Source organism: Macrobrachium rosenbergii, chromosome 26, assembly GCF_040412425.1.
Source record: "Macrobrachium rosenbergii isolate ZJJX-2024 chromosome 26, ASM4041242v1, whole genome shotgun sequence".
Taxonomy (NCBI): Eukaryota; Metazoa; Arthropoda; class Malacostraca; order Decapoda; family Palaemonidae; genus Macrobrachium; species Macrobrachium rosenbergii.
In genome coordinates, this window is record NC_089766.1 from 48,289,248 (window position 1) to 48,311,596 (window position 22,349).

The 22,349-nt window shown below is 35.9% G+C and overlaps 1 protein-coding gene across 1 annotated transcript; it reads right to left on the bottom strand.

Moving 5' to 3' along the window:
* Window positions 1-4,898: 4,898 nt before the first annotated feature.
* morula (anaphase promoting complex subunit morula) lies at window positions 4,899-21,143 on the bottom strand. The gene is made up of 15 exons (XM_067128510.1): window positions 20,976-21,143; window positions 18,978-19,087; window positions 18,358-18,525; window positions 17,871-18,061; window positions 17,597-17,708; window positions 15,993-16,131; window positions 14,802-14,985; window positions 13,797-13,897; window positions 12,260-12,384; window positions 10,428-10,615; window positions 9,214-9,385; window positions 8,005-8,290; window positions 6,464-6,640; window positions 6,058-6,240; window positions 4,899-5,294 (listed from the first exon to the last, which is right to left on the bottom strand). Exons 1-15 carry the CDS (start codon window positions 21,135-21,137, stop codon window positions 5,097-5,099), a joined length of 2,496 nt encoding a protein of 831 aa, XP_066984611.1. The 5' UTR covers window positions 21,138-21,143; the 3' UTR covers window positions 4,899-5,096.
* Window positions 21,144-22,349: the final 1,206 nt, after the last annotated feature.

The following is a 22,349-nucleotide window of genomic DNA, read 5'->3' on the forward strand; positions in this document are numbered from 1 at the left end:
ATTACTGTTGATTGTACAACTGCATTATTTTTATGATAACCACTATATATATAATTTGAGTGTACAATTAAAACTGGTATAAAACCATTATTTTTAATAACAGTGCATAAAATTTTTTGTTTTGGGAAAAACTGCCATGAAATCTGTTTTAATAACCTATCAAAAGATCAGGTCCGTTTTTGAGGAAAACTGTTAATCTGCTCAGTGCAAAGTCCTGTCAAAATTCAGGTTCATTACTTAGAATCGAGATCGCCCCATCTCCATCATGACAGATGACTGCTAATAAGTTTGTGACGCTTATTTAATTAAATGACCCAACTGCATAACTATAGCCAATCAGCTAATTTGAAATGAATGTTTAAGACAGATTCCAAATCAACATATATCTCTCTCCTGATAGCCAAAAGGGGATGAGTCAGCTGTCTATCACTGGACCTACAGCCTATAAGGCACAAGTTCGAATCCTGGCTGAGGTATAAGCATTTATCAATTCCAGTATTGCACTTGGGTGGAAGTTATTGCTGAGGTGAAGTGAATTCGATATTTTTAAGGTGGTTATTAGTATAGTGAATTCGATAATAGGTGTAAGTTTTGCTGAGGTATAGAGATTGATATTAAGTGTAGGTGGCTAAATTTGTGAGTATAGAAACGTGTGTATGCGTAACAAAACTTAATAATTTGCCCAGTATTGCAAAACTTACCATCGATCAGGGTGGAAATGGGTTACTTTGATTCCAATTAGTGAATGTGGATTCAGCAGAAATATTTCTCTCTCTCTCTTGGTAGCCAAATGGTGACACTTCATCACAGAATCAACACCTTAAAGACTAGTTCAAATCCTTGCTGGGACAGGTGCACTGATCAATTACACTTCCCTTTTGATGTAGGTTATTTCGTAAGTAAAATTAATTTCATATTAAGTGATATTTGTGGTTTAATATATAAATAAATATATATATATATATATATATATATATATATATATATAATCAAATTATCACAGGTGAAAAATAAGAGACCCAGCCTCTTATTTTTCACCTGTGGTAATGTGTGTGAGAAATATCACTCAATTTCAAATTAATTTTACCTTTGAAATAAATTAAATCCAAAGGGAAATGAAATTCACAAGTGAGTCTGTCCCAGCTAGGAACTGAACTTGTCTTAGGTGTAGATACTGTGATGAACAGTCACTGTCTCCATTTGGCTATCAAGGGATATTAGTTGATTTTGACTCTGCTGTAAATATTCCTGCTGAACTCACCGTCCACCTTTCACACCGACCCTATCGTACTAATGTCTACAAGAGGGTTCACTTTTATCATAAAATGTTCACCCACTCCCTTTAAATTTAACTTCTACACCATACATCCTTAACAGCAAAGTTCTCAATGTCCATGCATACTGAAAAATGGGTTCTCCCATTCCTTGAAATCTCATAAAAACCACAACCACACAAATATTTCCTTGTCTAAATCCACACTGCTTCCCCGAACAATCTTTTATACACCTTACACTCTCAGTTACATTTGTACCATACATTTTTTTCAGCTCGGGTTAATGATGTTATGCTCCTATATTCCAACATTCCCTTCCCATCCACTTTCCCTCGTGCAACAAAAGATTAATACCTCTCACATATTCTTCTGGAATGGAATGGAGTATAAAATTTAGGCCAAAGGCCACGCACTGGGACCTAAAGGGTCATACTGCGCTGAGAGGGAAATTGAGCATAAAGGTTTGAAAGGTGTAACAGGAGGAAAACCTCGCAGTTGCACTATGAAGCAATTGTTAGGAGAAGTTGGAAAGTCAGATGGATAAAAGAGAATATGAATGTAGGGATAGTAAAGGGAATGAAAGGGGGGACCCATAGGGCCACTGCAAAGAGCCTTAGGTAATGCCTACAGTGAGCCGAATGAGATGCATTGATGGCAGTACTCTCTTACAGGGACCTCATTGTTTTGGAACCTGTTTCTCATTTGGATATACCTTAATACTCGCCACCTTTCCATTTTTTCCCCATTAAGATAAACCTTAATTCTTGCCATCTTTCCATTTTCCAATCTCTTAAGCGTCTCATGATCTCGATAGTCACTTTCCCATGTGTTCTGAAAATGACACTAGCACCCTCTACTACTGCATCATTCAGATATGTGTCTCATTTATCCTTGATATTAAAAAACAATACTGTCTCATATTTTGTTTTACATCACTTTCTTAAATATCAATTTTAATAGTAAAATTTATTATTCGGATACTTACCAACTGTTAAAGTTAGCTTATATATTTCCTCGACTATTGGCGCGAAGATATAAGCTAACTAACAGTAGGTAAGATTCTTCTCAAATAATATGCTTCTTAATTTTCATAGGTGGTTTGTTTGTATACATAAATTACCTAATGACTGCAAAAGGATTAAATTCAGAATGATTTTACAATGTGCCATATTTTCAACAGAGGAAATTTAGGTTTTAAAGCTATTAAAGCAGAGTAATTGAGCAAATTTTCAAGAGATGCAACAGGTTGGAAATTACACAGCACTATCATGAGAATGACATCTAAAATTCAGTGTATGCTGGTGAAGTGGTATTTAAGTTTTAAGAAATCTTTCAATGATACCGATGTATGAGTGCTTTTTGTCAATAATGAAACAACAAGCTGGGTGCACAAAGCAGTGGTCTAGATCTGATTACAGTATTTCATACTTTTCATAGATATGATTTCATACTTTTAATCCCCAAATTCTATGAAATTCAGTCAGTCCCAATTACTACACAACACTATTGCAGTGCAATTAATAAGTAAGTTTGCAAACTGATACGAGACAATTCTTAGAGAGAGAGAGAGAGAGAGAGAGAGAGAGAGAGAGAGAGAGAGAGAGAGAGAGAGAGAGAGAGAGAGAGAGAGAAATTTCCCAAACACCATAAATAAAATCAAAATTACAGAAAAAAAAAAAAATGTAAATTACCATTAGCTCAGAACACACTCACCTTAGCAACGTTCAGTAAACATTGCTCTCACCTGAGCTGCCTTCCCGTAAGCTCCATGTTGTAAATTATAAAATTTATTTTCAAGAGCAATACATTCCCCTTTTGATATCGTTATATCAGTGATCATTCGTTGGTTGATACTGTAATGGTGGGTAATGTTGTTTGATAAAATGACAATTTCTATGTTGTTTATCAAAATCAGCCTTTTTTAATGGTTAACTTTTTCTCTATGCATGCCTTTGGAGCTGTCATACCAATTCATAAAAATGGAATTAATAACAAAAAAAAGCAGGGTAACATATGCATGAACACCGAAAATGTTAACTAACAAGTTCCGCTGCTCAATTTTAACAAATACAGTCTTAGTAACACAAAAATAACTTGGGAGTAGAGGCCTGTGGAGAAAATACTGTTACCAAATTCCACATAAGTGGTTGCTGGTCTCTGAGAGGGATGCAAGAGGGAAGGATATAAGCATTTCATTCAGAAGTTGTCACTGGGATTGTCAATATCCTATACTTCTAAACCACTTGCATATACATTTAATTTTGTGGGTTATGAAATCCTCTGGTTTTTAAGTTTCAGCACTGCTTCTTTCACTGACATTCCAAATGTAATCATTAGCAGGTTCACTTCAGTGTTATAGGCATTGTATAGAATGAACATTCTTTTCAATTAACATGTCCAAGGTTTATCCATCTTGGGTGGCTAAGGTCCAGTCTGTGGCATCTTTTATTAATATTTCCAAATGCCAGAACGATTAATTTTATGGTTTATGTAAAAATGGGACCATGGATTTTCAGTTTTAAAAGATAAATTTTGTCGGTCTAAATGTTAACTTACAGTTCTTTTTTCCTTTAGGTTTAATGAATATTTTTATAACTACATATCTAATTCTAATGGATTCTGTTTCTAGGTACTACCCATTTCTGGAATTAAAGAGTTATCACCATTCTCCACTAATAATTGTGTTGCATATAATCAACATGAATTTCATACCACTGATGTCGTTGATGCTTTAAAAGTTCGATTTCAGTGGTCGTGTCTACCACTAAAATCAAACTTTTGGCTTCAATGACATAACAGACATTTCTCATGTTGGAAATATTTCCAAATCATTTCTCAGCTTCTAAACATTCATGTTTATATTTGTTTGTCGGATTGTCCAACTTCATTGTATTTGTTACCTCGCTGGTATTTTGCCACATAGTAGTCCTCTTCTCCCAGCCGCTTTCCTCTTTTTGTGTATACAGATATTCTAGTCAGTGGAAACTTCCTCACCAAGTTAATGGCCTTTCTCGCTTGATTTCACTTGATGAGTGTGATTTGACAGCCTGACAATGGAAACCTTTCTTACTTGTTCTGGAAGAAAGCGTGAATATTCTGAATAAGAACAACAATAATAAATGGGTGTAACAATGGGCATGAGCGATACTTTTAGGCCAATTATCTGAATAAAATGATCTCTACTATTTAAGAGAGAAAGCATCATATAAATAGCACCGACAAAACATGAATTCCCCTGGGCAAAGTCAAGAACTGAGACAGAAGACTTAAAATGTGAAAGAGCAGGTTGAATATCTAACCGTCCCATTACCACCATGCTGACTAAGTAACTAACACCCTACAGATGCTAAGTGTCTCCTACAAGAATGAAAGAATATCTAGCCTTTGTTATAGAGCCAACTGAAAGATTGCTGACACTGTTGGTTAGAAAATATTGAGTCTGGTACAGCTGGTTAATAAATATTTAGTCACAGAAAAGATTTATGATAATTCCTCCACCAAATATAATCTCTGAGAAATGACTGTTCCAACTAACAAGGATGTATGAGAATGATGATTAGTTGCTCAAACGGGAAAATAAGTGACGAATGCAAATTGAAAAAAATGGTATATGAAACATTTCAGTGGTAGAATTATTTTTTCATGTATGAAATTTTATTTACAAAAATACCGGGAAAGTGATAGCAGTATCAAAACGATCTATAAATACTACACTAAAATACATCGTAATTAAAATACTACAGCGTTACAAAAATGTACAACTAATGTAAGTGGTACTTCAGATGAAATACATTTTTTGAAACGATAACAAACCAGCAAACATCAGTTCTTTGGTAATTTGTAGAGGCCATTTGCAAACAACAAGTGATGCTGACGAACTTTGCGGTCCAGGAAGGCTCTTAGTTCTTGAGGACTGCATTCAACCGACCCCTGAACAAACATCTTCAACATGGCATGAATTCGCTCTAACGGGAGGCAATCCAGGTTAGTTAACATGCCCACAATATAAGACCAGAAAACCTGTAAAACAAGAAAAAAAGTTACGTACCAAATCTAATCTAGCATATATTTTTGATAAAATTTTCAATTTTATTATTAACTTCTATGTTATTATAGTAAAGTATTAATATTTATAGAATTTGAAGGTCAGACCTACCGGAATTGCAAGTTTTAAGTGAGTTGTCTGATTAAACTACCTAGTAATACTGAACCACAAAGGTCATTAAAGAAATTGAAACCTAAGTACTTCTGCAATTGTGTGGGTCAGCTCGTACTGCCTTGCCTTTTGTTTGCGAATCTTGGGTTGAATCCCTATGTGACTTAGAAATCTATAATAGCAGTAATAATTCAGAAAGGTATTACCGATTTTGTTAAGAGTTTTCCTATACAGAATCATATTCAATAATCCTCAAAAAATACTATTATCATTAACCCTTTGACTTCGCTTGAAGTTTGGATGATGGGTTTAATTCTATCTTCCATGAAAGCAGGGGCTTTTCAAAGAGAATTATCAATATAATTTTCTCTGAAGAAAGTATTAACTCATCATAGATGTTGCTGCAACAAGCAAGTTTTGATGTGCGGTTCATTTCTCACATTAATGGCAACACTGGACTTTGTGATAATGGCTCCCATTTTAACAGTTCTTAGTAAATTCAGCTCTGATCTTAGCTGGAATGTTGTGCCTTAAGTGTCTGAACGTTCTTGGCACTCAGAAATACTATTCTGTAAATACTGCTTTGTATATGAAGATTGAACTTATCCACAACAAATAAAACCTTACCTGAAGTTCTTCTTCTCTCTGATCTTGAGCTGAAGCCATTACACTTTCCGCTTCGTCTTCTTCAATTGCCTGAGGAGTTATGTCTGGCTGAGCTGAACCAGAAGCTGCAGCTATCCCCTCTTCACCAGTTTCCTCCCCCTCCACCAATATGAATATGTCTGGTTCCACTTCTTGTAAAACTCCCTGAAATTACACGTTCTAATAAAACACACAAATGATACACAACTATCAAGGCTTTTTTGGTAATTCCACATGAATATAATTTTATAAATACAAGTAGATTCTTTCCAGGTACAAGAAATCACATTCAAATACTGGGTCCTTATTTTAGTGCTCACAAAATCTCTTTCGCTAGTTTCAGAATGACATGACTTTAAACAGAGAAACATGCACTAACAACAGTTACCTGAGTCTGCCAGTATGTAATTTTACGCCTCAATATTGTCTTTGGCACTTGAGTTACTGCGCTCAGCTCGTTGATTGACCACCGATTACGATCTTGAAAGTGATAAATAATGGTTGCCTGAGTTGGTGTAACTGTTAAGTTTAGGGTGCGTCCTTTGAGTTCTACTTCCAACTGCACCTGTGAAAGAAGATGAAAAAATTTAGTTCTTTAGTACCATATTAAAAATGTTCTGCCTTATCAGGTTTAGAGTATCTCTGAGTGGGGCTGATAAGAACTGAAGTGTTTCAGTGCTTGGAAGATCATTATGGTTCCTGATGTCCAAGTAAATTTAAATATTATATATAAATATACTACTCCCAACACTGATCTTACACTGTAGCCATTCAACTTTCAGATAATCCCCCATTTCAGAAACATGACTGAATCTTTTCATCTGGTTGTAATCACATGACTGTATGACATAACTTGAGGTTCCATATTATTAGTATTTCAAAGTAGTCTGTCACAACATACAACACTAGATCAGATATGAGAAACAGTATTAGCATTTTAATCGTTACTTTAACATTACCACAGATACTTTAACATTACCACAGAAGTTGGATAGTTGAGTAAGAAGAGACACCACTAAACAGGTACAAAGCATTGCAGCTGGAGTTGAAGGGATACTGCAAAGAATCTTTAGTAATGTTCTATCTGCAGTGCGTCACAGGGCACACTAAGAGGCGTCCCTTAAGAAACTCATAAAATAATAATGATTTAAGTCAGGATGAGTGACTGCATGGTGGTACTAATAATGCACGCCTTGTGGAGCACAATGAAAGCTTTTCTGCATGTACTTTGCAATATCCCTTTGGCTTTCACTAACATTATTAGCTATCTGTTACTTTTTATTCACTCTGCTGTCTTCCTTTCTTGCTATCCAACTTTGAATTGACTTACATAATTTTGAATTTACAAACATCATTCTCAATTACAAACATAATTCTCAGGCCACCAAACAAGCTCGGAAATTTGATTAACTGACTGATGAATGCTTGGCACAATGACCTACTCTGGAACTGTTTGGTTATTCTAAACCCTGTGGCTTGGAAATTTGACTCAGTGGTCAGGTTAAACTATTTTCTAACAGTAAAGGACGAATCAAAGTTCCATAAATATAAATAATACAAATAGGTATGTAACCAACATAATATGAGGCCTGTATTAGTTTGTGATTTTGAAAAACTTTTTATCTCTGTTACTTATTATAAATTTTGCTATCACCTTTCCTTGTCATTACTTCCTTAATATACAAACTGGAATTCTACTTATGGTTTTTCTAATGCCTACCAAGTCACAAGTTGACCCGGTGGTATCAACAGCAGATGAGTTAAAAGGAGGAAAGAGGCAACGTTCTACACAAATCTGGCCTTCCTTAGCTATTCCAAATTTATAGTCTTAGTGTAATGATTCACAAACTTCCCTGAAGCAGAATGCTATTAAAGGCAATACAATAAGTTGATCAACCAGCTATTTCAATAACAAATCACAATACTCACTTGGCCTAGATGAGGCTTCCAGTTAAGTGTCCTATTGCCTTTTAGATCCTGAAAGGCTTCAGTGTAAGTTTCCAGTTCTTTCGTAACCTCTTCGGGAAGATGCAGCCGTTCTTCCTTGAACGACGGCCAGAACTGGGCAGAGAGAATCATGGACGACACCGGGAATTTCTGCTTGCTGCGATGTCTGTTCTCATCGGAGTGGATGATGCTGTTTATTCTTTTGGAGTCTGCAACATCTTTCACCATTACCTCACATTTGTGAAGGAGGGTTACTGTTTCCCCAAACCTAAAATAAAAATATAAAGATTTGAGACATTTACCTGAATTACCTCATTAGAAGCAGGGTACAAAAATATATACACAGTACTTTGTTACTTAAGTTATCAGTTATTTAAACTGCAATATATCAAACAGTTTTCAGCAAATGCATTCTTCAGCCCTTTAATTATTGATTTTGTGCTACCTAGAGTGCTGTAAACAGAAATAGATTAAGCAACATAATATTTCAAATCAATAATTTCAACTGTTGCTACCATAAAAAGTATCCTTCAGACGTCTGTATCTCTGAAGCTGACCACTCCAAAGTATAAAAACTATATAAATCAACACACCTACAAATTCAATGGTAATATCTTACTTGCAAGGAAAAAATTTAGCCTCAAAATCTTTGAGGACAGTGTTTGCCATAATAAATTAACCATGTGTTGTTATAACTTCATACTTAATGGCAGTGTCCCTAAAATGTCTGTGTATTAAGATAACTTGTTAAGTTTTTTTCTATATACTGTTTACAAAATTAATCGTGTTTAAGAGATGCAAAACCAGTAAAATCTCAATAAGTATGTGTGATCCTCAGGAACTTAAACATTTCTGTTACATTTACTGTTCAGGAGAGAGAGAGAGAGAGAGAGAGAGAGAGAGAGAGAGAGAGAGAGAGAGAGAGAGAGAGAGAGAGAGAGAGAGAGAGAGAGAGAGCAATTTCAGTTTGTCAACCAGAGCAACTGCATAACTTTAAGCATTTAATTAATTTGAATGCACAAAAATCCCTATGAGTTTGAATATACTGTAACTATAGGTCTACCAGATTACTAACTAATAATCTAATAAACAATCAATAATCAGTTGTTTCCTTCTCAATGATTTTTTCCAGAAAAATGAAAAATACAGCTAGTTGAAATATGTGGCAACCTGATTAGAAAGTTCACTTACCTGACTTTCAGGTGCTCCAAGTATCGAATTTCTCTTTCAGTGTCATAACTGAACTGAGAGAGTATCCGGTCTGCAAGGATCGTTCGATACTCCGTAATGAAGACATCTTTGCTTCCATAGATGTTTACCAGCATTGATATTATATCTGCTGTCCTCTGAGACTTAGATTTCACTGTAACAAAAATAAATAAAATACGAATAGTATTGTTATCTGAAAATAAATTTTACATAAATACTGCTAATGACATGAAAAATGATGTATAAAAACTAAAAGGTTTTGTACAATGTAAAAACCATGGCCTTAGTGGAGCTTATTGCTTTGGTACAAATATATAAACAACTAAAAACTGACCAGGAAGTCTTTGTACTTCCAAAAAAGTATATCTTAGCAGGTGAGAAAGTCCCATAAAGCAATAAACAGAATATACTGCACAGAAATAATCAACACAATCACGTGTGGAACAGAAATAAATTTCTGACTCACATCAGGATCGAACCCAGGTCTTTCAATTGAAAGGCAAGGGCGCTGCCCACTAGGCCACACAAGTCTAAAAGAAGTTGGAAACTGAGAGCAACTGCACCCAAGGAATTACCTGGGCAAGCTAAGTGCTTGCATACCAGCGAGTTTTCCCCAACTTCCTGACTCAGCAATGACCCAGTTGACAGCATTTCATCCGAATTATCCCTTTGAGTGAATAAGATAGAAGTAATCAACAAACAATCAAGTGTGGAACAATTTAGGACGAAGGTCAAGCCCTGGGACCTATGAAGTCATTCAGTGCTGAAAGGAAAATTGAAAAAAAAAGGTCTGAAAGGTGTAACAGGAGGAAAACCTCGCAGTTGCAATATGAAACAATTGTTAGTAAGAGGGTGGAAAGTCAGATGGAAGAAAGACTATGAATGGAGGTACAGTAAAAGGAATGAAAGGGGTTGCATCTAGGGGCCGAAAGGATGCTGCAAAGAAACCTTAAGTAACGCCTACATTGCAACAGGCGTGAGGTGCACTGACGGCACTGCCGTTCTACGGGGCTTAAGGCAATGTGTATCCCCATTGGTTGGTGGAGAGTGGACTGTGAGTTGTGCACATGCAATGAGATTTCTCTTCTTGCAATCTTCACTTCGATACGGTTAGGTCCATCTCATACGGAATACAGTAATTAAAATTAAGGTATTTTATACAACGAATAAAACTACTGTAATGGAATTCAACTTACAGCTATGTGCATGAACTGGATCAGGAGTCCAGGTCTCCCAGTTGTCCATGTTGTCATCTTCACTGTGAGAATCATCTAGCACTAAGGGGGCTGCCACAAGCAACTCTTCTGAAAGCTCAGAGGAGCTTTCGTCTGTCAAGCTCGTAACGATGTATCTGACTGTGTCTTCACGTCCTCGGAGATATTGCCTGTGGTAAGAACAAAAGTTACTAACAATGGTTACATCACAAGATTTTTAAAAAATTATTTCCCACTAGTTCATGATTCACTTAAAAAACTACTTGCAAAAATATATTTCATTTCTCACTTCTTTGTGACACCGACATCAGACTGAATGGGATTTTATGATAAAATGTTCTTCATTGCTTATTACTTTTCTTCAAACTACCATACTAAACTGCACAAGTCAGAATTATTACTTGGAAGACTTCTAAACTACCGTACCTAATCTTCTAGAGGATTCAAGAATCTAAACATAAGTAATCTGAATAAATTTGTTTCCTCAGCACCAGCTGTTCCCTGTTTGTGGAATCTTTGTGGTTAATGCCTTCATCTGATCTTTTGGTGTTCTGGCCTATTATCTTCACTTAACCAATTAATTACTGAGCATAAATCAGCTGTCATCCCTAATATCTTCTGGTATTTAAACTAAGCAGTCAAGGTATAAAACTATATCAATGTCTTTAATTCTAAATTTACTGTGTCCCTGAGGTAAAGGAAGATACAATTTAAGGATCAAGACTAGAAAGGTGGAAAGAAATCACATGTTCTGCAATCTTACGCTTCCTAATAGTCATACCATTATCAGGTAACCTCAGGTCTGAAGAACATTCAACATACATATCATCTCTGTTGCCTCCATGTTGCTGGCAGGGAGAATGCAGGTCTAATTCTTTATACTGTACAGTGCATGGGTTTCCTTCAAGCCTAAGATAGAAACGCTTCATGAAAAAAACACAGGACTTAAATTTTAAGAAAAGAGTAACTTCTTATAAAAAAAATACCTACCTAGCTAACAAGCTAATTAAGACAGGTCTGAAAAACCTGATGTAACCCAAAATCTCAAGTGGCCAGTGATGTATACACATCAATGCTTACCCATAAGATGTTGCATAATAATTGTCCTATAAATTACGCTACAATATCTGTCTATCTGTTCAGGCAACAGCAACCAATAATCCTAAATACTGTACTGCAGATATCTTTCTCAAAAACGAAGTACTGTATAACATATCTATTTGGATGTAAAACGAAAGAACATACTAACTTCAGCAAAATGGCAGGTGACGGAAAGGCAAAGAAATCATTAATTTATAAAGACAAGCTTTGCAATATTAAAAAATGTATTAGTAAGACACTTCTACTGGTGATAAAATATTAAAATGGAAGAGGATATAAAAATTCTTTTATCAGTGACAATCTATCTCTTGGAGAAGTAAAATATATAGGTTTGATTCTAGTGTGAAAGCATACATGTATATATGCACAGTATATAGTGTTTGAAAAGCTTTCCTCAAAATATTCATTAATTTACAGAGGATTGAGATTTACAGAAGGATATTACAAAGGTGGTCATTCTTGGATATAAACTGATACTAAAAATCTTGTACTGTATCACCATTAATGTAAGAAACAAGATTACTGGAATCTTTGTCGTCCTGTGAGTAAATAAGAGCAAAATATTTTCTTTTCAACAAAAGTGCTTGTGGCTAACTACATGAAAAGGCATCTTGTTTTCAAACACTAATTAAAGTACAGTAGTTTTTTTAATACTGTACTATATTTGAATTCTTATCCAAACTTCCACAATCCTGTGGTTTCAACCTACATACCGTACTGGCTCAGAAACAAGCTCCAACAGGACACCTTTACGATCGAGCACACGGAGGGCTTTAATCGTCGATATGTATGCATGAAGGACGTCAGTTGTGTTTACGCCGGGATGCAAGAGCCGAGTCTGTAACAAAAGAAAGGCAGGGTATGGGAATTTGAAAAAATAAATAAATAAAATGGAGGATGGCTACTGGTAAAAACTATCTTTGATGCATTGACTGTCCAGTCCACCTGGGAAGGATTACAGCAACTAGACATAAAGTCGAATTAACTAAAAAAAAAAAAAAGAAGTTGGTAGAAGTTAGGCAGAAATATGTAAAGATTGGCTGTTGACAAATTGCCTAAAATATGGAGAGCTTTCACACTGCTCACTGACCAATATCTAGAAGTCATTCCTTACTAGAGTGTAACAATTTCTCTTTGAGAAGTACTGTCATGCAGGAATATAGTTAGGAGAATGCCTCATATATTAGGAATTCAACTTTTAGGAATTCCCTCATGGGAATAAATATACAGTACAGTATGTGGTTAACTTGATACCAAGCCTTACCCTTGGTCTAATTTGTATAATTAAAATTACCAATTACGTAAGAATAAAATATAAACTTTGTTTCTAACATTACTAAATATGAAAACTTACATCACTGTGAGGGAATGACAGCAACCTGCTTACGAGAAATGTTAGGAGACTCTTTGTTGCTAATAGCTCCCCTTACTCATTCCAAGTCTTTATTATTATTATTATTATTATTATTATTATTATTATTACTGCATTAGTATTATTATTTTTATCATTGCTATTATCATATTATTATTATTATTATTATTCAGAAGATACCCTACTCATATGGAACAAGCCCACCAAAGGGGCCACTGACTTCAACATCAAGCTTCCAAAGAATATGGTGCTCATTAGGAAGACGTAAGAAATATGGGGCTCATTAGGAAGAAGTAAGAATAGGTAAAGGGAAATACAGAAAGGCTACTTTACTGTCTTGCACCTTGTGTTCCTGTTTATTCTTAAGAAGATTCATTTGCACATGGCATACAAACAATATTGCAATCATTATAAATAAAATGTTGCATTTAAGTAGATTTTCTATTGATGGAGAGACATGCCTAATTATAATTCTCAAGGAGGGAAAAACCTACTTCTGGCCTCCATGGTTTGAAGAAAGAGATAACCTACTTCTGTTTTTAATAAATTCATTAAGCAATAAGATGTGTCAACTGTTGATAATTAATCATGAAACATGTTTTAAATAAAAACAATCATTTTCAGTGTTAACTGTTGATAATTAATCATGAAATATGTTTTAAATAAAAACAACCATTTTCAACACATGTTAACTACCAATTAATCATGAAACACATTTTCAACCAATATTTCAGAAAATCACATATAATTCTGATTAAATAATGTCAGAAACTGAACGTTTCATATATGATAAATAAGGAGCATGTTAATGTACAATGCGTGGTTTTCAAAAGCAATGAAAACACTAGATTCCTGCAGTAAAATTACGCGGGATTTACCTGTATAGCAGAGCGGAGTGACTCCACTAAACGATCTCTTAGATGTGTTCTGTCGAGACATTCCCTAATGTCGTCCAGTGCAGGCTGTGACTCGGGATATTCTGAGAAAAGTACATAAGAATCTTAAGTAACCTTACAGTTAGATTAACGATTCAAGCCATAACTAGCAATGCAAATGAATCAGCTAAGTAAATGCAAGATGATAATTTGAGAACTTGGAAGATGAAATTCAAAGCACACTATTTATATCGACAAGGTAAAATCTAGTAATGAAATGAATAACCAAATTTTCTAAATAACATATATTCAGAATAATAAACAAAATCTATATTAGTAACATATTAATATAATATGACACAAACAGATCACTGAAGCACATCCCATTCAAAGCTATGACTAAAGTAACCTAAATATCAGTGCAAACACAAAACCAAAGATGACTGAGCCAAAAATAAGGCAAAGCAATTATGACAGTGTAAACCACTGTACTGGGGAAGAAGTAACCTGACTATTACATCGATAATTAAAATCAAATGACAACTGAAGATCAGGCACTGAGACCTACAAAGAGTTTGGCCAAACAGCTGATGATAACAGAGTTGTTACAGTAGTAGAATTGTAGAAAAGCATATACAACTTAGGACAAAGGCCAAGCACTGGGACCTGAGGTCATTCGGCACTGAAAGGAAAATTGAGAGTAAAAGGTTACAAAGGTGTAACAGGAGGAAAACCTCGCAGTTGCACCATGAAACAATTGTTAGAAAGAGGGAGGAAAGTAAGATGGAAGAAAGAATATGAAAGGAGGGACAATGAAAGGACTTGAAAGGGGTTGCAGCTAGCGGCTGAAGGGACGCTGCAAAGACCCTTAAATAATGCCTGCACCACCCCCCTACGGCGGAGTAGAACTGTGAAATTATTAGAGCTCATTCTCAATTATGGGGAGTTTTCTCATCTAAGACCTTGAATCTTTCCTTTACTGAAAAAATGGAAGTAAGCAACACTTACCTATAACAATGTTGAAAAGCTGATCTATTCTAGTCGTGGTGTAGGTATGATACAAGGCTGACATGTAGGTGTGGTTGAGGTTATTTGACACCATGTTCTGGATTTCAGGTTCAGCTGATTGGAGTTGACCCCGGCCACCACAATAAACCATCTCGAGCCAGCCGACGACCACATTCTCCACCCACTAATTTGTATTTGGTGAACATATAAAAAATGAAAGCACATAATGTAGAATTCTTCATCAATTTTCAGGTTACATGAAGCATACCTCTTCTTTTCACTACAGTCAAGATACAAAAATCACTTTCAGTTGAGTAAATAAAATCTTAATCCTTCATATGTTTACTTACACTATATAGCTAATTAACAGGGGAGGCAACAGACTTCCAAGTTTTTTTCCCACTGTTATTTTCATAAAACTGGAGAAAATCAAATACTTGCAACCAGATTTACCTCTATAACTTCAACTTCAACAATTCCTTGTATAATTCTCATAACTGCGTAAAATTTCTATTTAAATGAGTATGACTGACTAATAAAGAGATTACATCTTTGTGTTCCTCCCCCACCCTATTTGCACAGCTTGGTACACTAATAAAATCAACAATACTTCCAGACCAATCCATTGGTTTGATAATTCCATTAAAGATGACAACCTTTCATAATTTTTAAGATGCAAATTAAAAAATATATTACCTGACTACTTCAAAGACCACTGACTTTATCTTATGTATAAAAAAGAAGTTAAATCAAGCTTTAATGAGGTTTTATGTACATTATTATTATTATTATTATATTATTAAATTCGTTTAACCAGACCACTGAGCTGACTTTCAGCTCTCATAGGGCTGGCCCAAGGTTTTATGTACAAAATATAGATATGGATAATACTTTGGCTCCTGTTTTTTTGGGGCATTTAAATACAATTTTTGGGGAACTAAAATCTATCAGGACCATTGCCAATACAAGTTTTTGTGGTTATTAAAATAACAGTAACTTTCATCGTATGAACAGCTTCCAATATTGAAAATATGAACGAGATTAGAAATAAGAAATCATATTACTGGCCTACTATACCTCAAACTGAGAAGGAATGAGAATCTTGAATTAATACAAAGACCTTGTACTTCCTAGCTCTTAATTTCAAAGAATCCATTTATCAAACTGTATTAAAAAATTCAGACCTCTTACCTTTTCCAGCTGATTGATACGAGACTGGTCGTAGGAATCCCTACATGTGGCTGTCACATGTTGATTGATGACAGCCAGAAGTAAAGACGATATGATATCACCTGCAAGGCGTTCCAGTAGGTCTAACTCCAACAGCTGTCTAAATGAAAAGAGCTACAATCAGAAAACTTGAGGGATTTCTCCATTCTATAAAAAAGAATGAGGAATCAGCATTTGACAAGGTGTTAATTAAAAATTGATTATACTGACAAAGGCATTTATGAAATAAGATGAAATTGTAAAGATTCCCAAACTTTAATTCTCATCAACTTTAATTAAAATGGGTGCATCAATATTGCTCTCCTCTCCCTTACTATCAGCCGAGGATTAACCAAGGTATCTTAGCCATTCACTGAAATATCTAAGGCAGTGCTCCACCATCTGCAAGCATTTTACAATATATGCTGAGGTGTGAATTGCTCTCCTTGAAAATGAACTGGTGTGTATCCAAAATGAAACCTTGGTAAAACCAGCTCTGTCGCCCTGAATGTTCCTAAGGTGTCTGCATCTTCCAGAAGGGACAACAAGATTCACATGCTGCCAAGGAACACCTGACTTTGTAACAAAGGCTCACAGGGAAAGTAATCAGGAATGTTCCACAGGGCCAACTGCCATTCAATCCAAGGCTTCTTTCAAGAGTAATGAGGTAAACTTTCTGATCTGCCTAGTGGGGGTCATCCAACAGACAGCCAGAGTCCAAGGTCAACAACAAGTGGCTGTTTATCTCCATAGGCCAGCCCAAAGAGCAGACCATAAGAAACATGGTCTACAAGCTGAGGTAGGTAATCCTGAGAACCTAAAGTCATGTGACAGATGGTAAAGAAGAGTAGGTAAGTAGCAGTCCATGAAATCAAGAGTCCTTTCAACTTCTGTTGCTTTTAATCTTAACATGGATGTTTCTCATATTTACAATGCAGGTACCTCAAGGTCCCAATCCACATTAGATACGTGTTAAATAAGAGATTTAACTCACATACATATGGTACAAGTTGGGACCTGCAGTTTCAGCAAGTCAAGCATTACCTTTAGGGATAGGCACAAGGAACTCATCATCTTCCACTTAGTAGCCCATCTTCCATCCATTCATAATTGCATCCTAGAGACATTACCATCTGAGGTTAATGGTTTCTATCCCTCACATGACTGATGAGTGTGCATTTCCCAGACTTGAAGATAACTTTAGTACTAAGTACAAGTGACTTGCCTCACACCCTACTGATTCATCCTTGCCTACAACAACTATCCTGTCACCTAATTGTAACTGGAATCACAATACAACAAACTAAATTCTTTTTGACAAAACTAGTTTTTATGCAAATCCATCAATTGCAAAATGAGTTCCTTCCTCCCAGCCCCTTTGATTATGAGGCCTCATTACCAGACAAAAAAAAAAGAAGGGTGTTGATGGCTCCCTAAAGTTTCAAGTGGAACATATGCCTTGACACTACAGTACTCTTCTTATTCTGTCTCTTAGATAAAAGATCACGAATATGGACATATATATGGCAGATAGGTTATAAAAGCATCATACAAGACAAATGCGTTACAATACTAAAATCTGTTACCTGTTAACTTGACAAAAGGTGTTTGTTATTGCCTGGCAATGGCAGGCGTCTGTGGCCGCATCACAGCCTCCACACTGAATGACCTCGTCCGTGCTTTCATCTGCTTCTTCGGCTGTGAAAAAAATGAGCAGGTTGTCATTATCATTATTGAAAGGTACAGTAGTTCCATGAGATCAAGTAATGTTTCTAGACTCTCATTAGGTTTAACACCTTACAGCATCAAGAGTTAAAATTTGACGCAAGGTACAGCTGGAAAATTTTCAGGCTTCCTCACCTTGATTTCCAACTTCAGCATGGTAGAATACCTTGAAGGCAGCAGAATAAAATTTGTGAAGTAAATAGGTAAACGAAGGATGCATCTGAGAGTGCAATGTTGCCCGCAAGTGCAGTTTGAAGTGCTCCATCAGCCCTCCGTGAACACACTCTTCATATTTTGCTCCTGACTTTTCACAGAGCATTTCACATCTGAAAAGCAGTTACAATATCAAGACACTGGGCCCAGTCATTATGGTTTCCATTTTTGAATGACTAGGTGGCTAGAAATGTTTCCCAAAAGGTAAGCTATGTTAGAGAAGTGCTTTCTGAGAGTTTTCTTGTAAACATCATTATCTTTTGTATCCATCAGTTCTTTTCTTACTTTATCTTTTGATAATATGAAGATACACACCAGTAATTTCTTTTTCTGTAAATGAATAAGTCAGTTAAAATACAATTACGACAAGCAAAATTTTCGGTCAAGTCATCACAATGAGTGACACTACCTGTGTATGAGGGGTAGAAATGAGACGGCGCCATCATAGAGTTCACTGACTGCCGACGCCACTCGCGACATGACTTCAACGCTGCCTTCAGACGTTTCCTCATCGCCATCTTGTTTTTGATTGTTGTAAGTTTTGAAATGTTGCCAAAACTCAGGGACAATTTTCTGCCTGCAAGTAAAACAACTAGTTGTAAACATTGTTACAAAGCAAGCACTAAAATACACTTACAGTATTGTACTGTACTATCAAAAATATTAGTAGGGGAATGTAAATAACTGTAACACAATATTAATCTTTTTATATAATGACAAGATATCTCACAATGAACGTTTTCTTTGTGATGAAACAACTAAATTAACACTGACTTAAATGCATCACCTTATGCATTATTTAGTGCAAAAACAGATAATGAACTAGCAAAATAGCCCTCATTCACTCATAAAATAGATCACAATACAATAATAATATATGTATTCTTTAAGCTTTCACACAGAAAGGAGAGTGAAAACTTTGGAACTACTGTATTATCAAAATAAACTCAAAAAACACAAAAAAACTACACTGATTAACTAAAAATTTTTAAACAACCACTTCCTCTTATACTTTAAAACCAAGCTTACCTTAACTCATGCCAAATGGCATCCAATGCAAGATCAATAATGAGCTGACCTGCTCCATGCTGCTGCACTAACTGAAGAACAAGGTTAAAGTCTTCATAATCTGCATTCACCTAGAACAGAAAGTAAAGTTGTATTAAACTTTGTTTAATCTAACCTGGATTTTTATTTCTTTTGTTACCTTCTTTGAAAAAAGCGTTTAGTAAGATCAATATATGGCACTGATCTCTTCGCTTATACTTTCAAAGGAAGCAGCAAGCCCTGTAAGACCTAAATATATTAGCTCAAAGGTCTTATTAAACTATTTAATAATAATCACTCTAAAGAAGAAATGCAGCCGACAGATTTGATAGGGAAACATATACCTATTCAATCTTACTTAAGGTAATATGCCCTAGGTTAACCTAACGTTACCATATTCAGCAGGTTGCTTTGCTAAGATTATCTTTACACTATATAGCCTATTTACCCATAAATTCAACTAGTCCTGTCATCAGATAAAAAAGCCTGTAGCAAAAAAGTCCCACAGTAACCTCAGTGAAAAGGTGATGAATGACTGAGGTTTAGTAGTAAGTGAGTGAGACAAGGTTGAAGTGGATGCTGACTGCTAGGGTGAATGACTAACACCACTGTTAATCTATGGTGCATCACTATACAGTGACCAGAAAAATAAAAAGCCACATTAATGTATATGAGCGACTGTATTTTCCCAAAATACAAAAATGGTTTAAAAGGGAGCTTTCAATTGTTTGCACAATGGTCCTCTTCAGCCAAGCTCCCTTTTTAAACATTTTCGTATTTTGGAAAAATGCAGTTGCTCATAATAGCTGACATTAATGTGGCATTTTATTTGCTGCTGTTAATGTGGCTTAGCATTGAATGACTTGAGCCAAAGTAGACGTGTATACTGACTGACCGAGACTATTATTAATGAAGTTTGCCTGTGCGTGAAGTTTGCACTTGAAGAAACCCATTCTTTATATCTCTGATGTTATAAATTGGCAGTGGTTTAGCCAATTAAAACCTTAGAAATTCTCGAAGAAAAGTCATCTCTCCGCCAGCCAGGTAGGACCCAGTATCTTAGGTTAGGTTAGGATGTAACCATCACTTACTACACACTTATGAACTATGGTTAAGTTAACATAAATATATATGTCACAAGGCCACAAAGGGTTAACTTGGGCTATTCTCTACTATGGTAGCCTAGCCTAGGGTAAGTACCCAACGGGTGACAGACGCGCAAAACACGAAATGCAGTACATCTCTGGAATAGGCAATAGCGGTAATTCTATACGTTAGCTCCGCGCCTGTTTTTACCTTTTCAACTGGTTTTTTCTACACTTTTAGGGGTTCTGATACTGACGGTGCACCTGTTTGTTGTCGGCCAAATGGAATGTCCCTTCGCCGTGTTTAGTACTGGCCCGGGGTGGTTGGGTACCCATACGTTAACAAGTTATTGCACTTGCCGGACGGGATATGAACCGTTCGAAACAGACGTAGCAGTGATCTGTCTCGTGAAGATCGCGTATGGAAACCCCTTGTTGGATGGACTTCGGGGGTTAATTACAGGTTAATTACACTCGAGCGCCAAAAATTAAAGGTAAATTCATAATTAGCAACCGAAAAACTGCAGAAAAAGTTAAGTCAGAAGGCAGTCGCAGCCGCGGAGCCAATACTTAGAATTACCAAACATACACGTCGCAACGCCACAAAGGGGTATATCTGCTAGCCTAGCCTAGGGTAAGTACCCGACAGGCGACCGAGGCAAAACACGAAATGCAGCACATCACCAGAACGGGCCACAGCTTTGCCTATGCCCATAATATACCCAAAATATCTTTCCAAATTAAAATCACGACGTTACATTCACTTGAACAGAGCTTAATCTGACCAAGGATAAAGCGAGTAGTCCAGCCAAGGATAATGGACTCGGGCTTACAGCCGTCACGTTAATTCACTTCAAACTCCCTTTCTCTCGACGCACACGTCAGCTTCACTCACTTCTGAGAAGTTGCCGTCGATGCAGAACGTCTTCTTCATGATCTCCCAGTGGCGCTTCATGTCCTGTTTTGACATTTTGAAACGCGGAGTTGGGCAGGACAACATTCGCCTGCGAGCACCTGCGTTACCCATCAGGAGTGGCGGGGCGCGACTTCTTGTCATGTCGCCTCATTTGTCCGGTCTTGCGCCGCGGCTTTTTAGATATTTCGCTCATATAGGGATACTTTTTATTATTTTTATGCTATTTAGTGAATATTAAAGGCTTTATAAATGAAGTAAACAAATATAATGGATCATAATTATTTAATAATAGTTTCAAAGTTTGCGATACAATACAAGCGTCGTATATCTTTACTACGTCTTATACATAAAATAAACAAATAGTAGTAGGGAAACGGATATGTAACGACTCTCCTTCCACAGTATGTGTTGGGGAGGGTTTATGTTTAAAATACTCCCACGGTTCTTTCAAATTGTTTCCTTTTGAAAGCCTCTAACTTTCCAAGTTGTTTAGAAAAGGATGTTACCCGCAGTTTGATCCTTGTTTTTATGGCAAAAGTGTATTTACTTGATTATAATCTGAATAAAGAAATATTTTTTTTTTTACATTTCCACCTTCATATTATCCCATATCGTCAAGTTCTAATGTAATCTATCTATAATGAACAAATTATTTGTTCATTATACGGTTATTTTGGCCTGTTTTTGCCGTCATACCAGATGTCCTGTTATATATAATCAATCTAGCATGAGCAATTAATGATGGACTTATCTGTGCTGTCATACATAGTATCCTGTTTAGTTTTCTCAGTATTTTCTACTGAAATCTAAAGTAGTTTCAAAATCATACACTGACTGCCTTCTTTCACATGCTTTTACTTAACCTTGAAGAGATGTAATTCTTGTTTTCCTATACTTCATTGCTTTTGCTTTTAAATTGTTCCAAGTTATTCCAGTAATGCCTACTACTAATTCAATGTAAGTAATGTTTCACGAGCATCAGTCCATTTTGTCTTTTATGCTGGAAAATGCACATCTTTTCTCGAACATTTCTTGCTTTGTCAGCTTTAGGCTATTTCCTTGGCAAAAATGAATGTGGGCAGACCTAATCATTTCTCATGTTTTATCAATCATGATCCCTTCAAACTTTACAGTTACAGTGTCTTTGTGTTTAACCAGTGTTTTATTGTTTGGAAACCATCGTTTAAATATTTTCTGGAACTTTTTTCTGGTTTTTTATAATTGTTCCCAAGACATTTTCTCTTTACCAACTTTGTTTTTTCCATTTTTCTGTAGTATTCCATACCTGATCTGTAACTTTCTCTGAACATTATATTTTTAAAATTTATATTGAACCAACATCCAGAAGCAAGT

Coding starts and splice junctions, on each gene's coding strand:
- morula (XM_067128510.1), bottom strand. CDS start 21,137: ATGACAAGAAGTCGCGCCCCGCCACTCCTGATGGGTAACGCAGGTGCT. Junction 9,386..10,427: donor TCCAGTTCATGCACATAGCT/GTAAGTTGAATT, acceptor TTTTTGTTACAG/TGAAATCTAAGTCTCAGAGG. Junction 6,241..6,463: donor TTACATACTGGCAGACTCAG/GTAACTGTTGTT, acceptor GTGTAATTTCAG/GGAGTTTTACAAGAAGTGGA.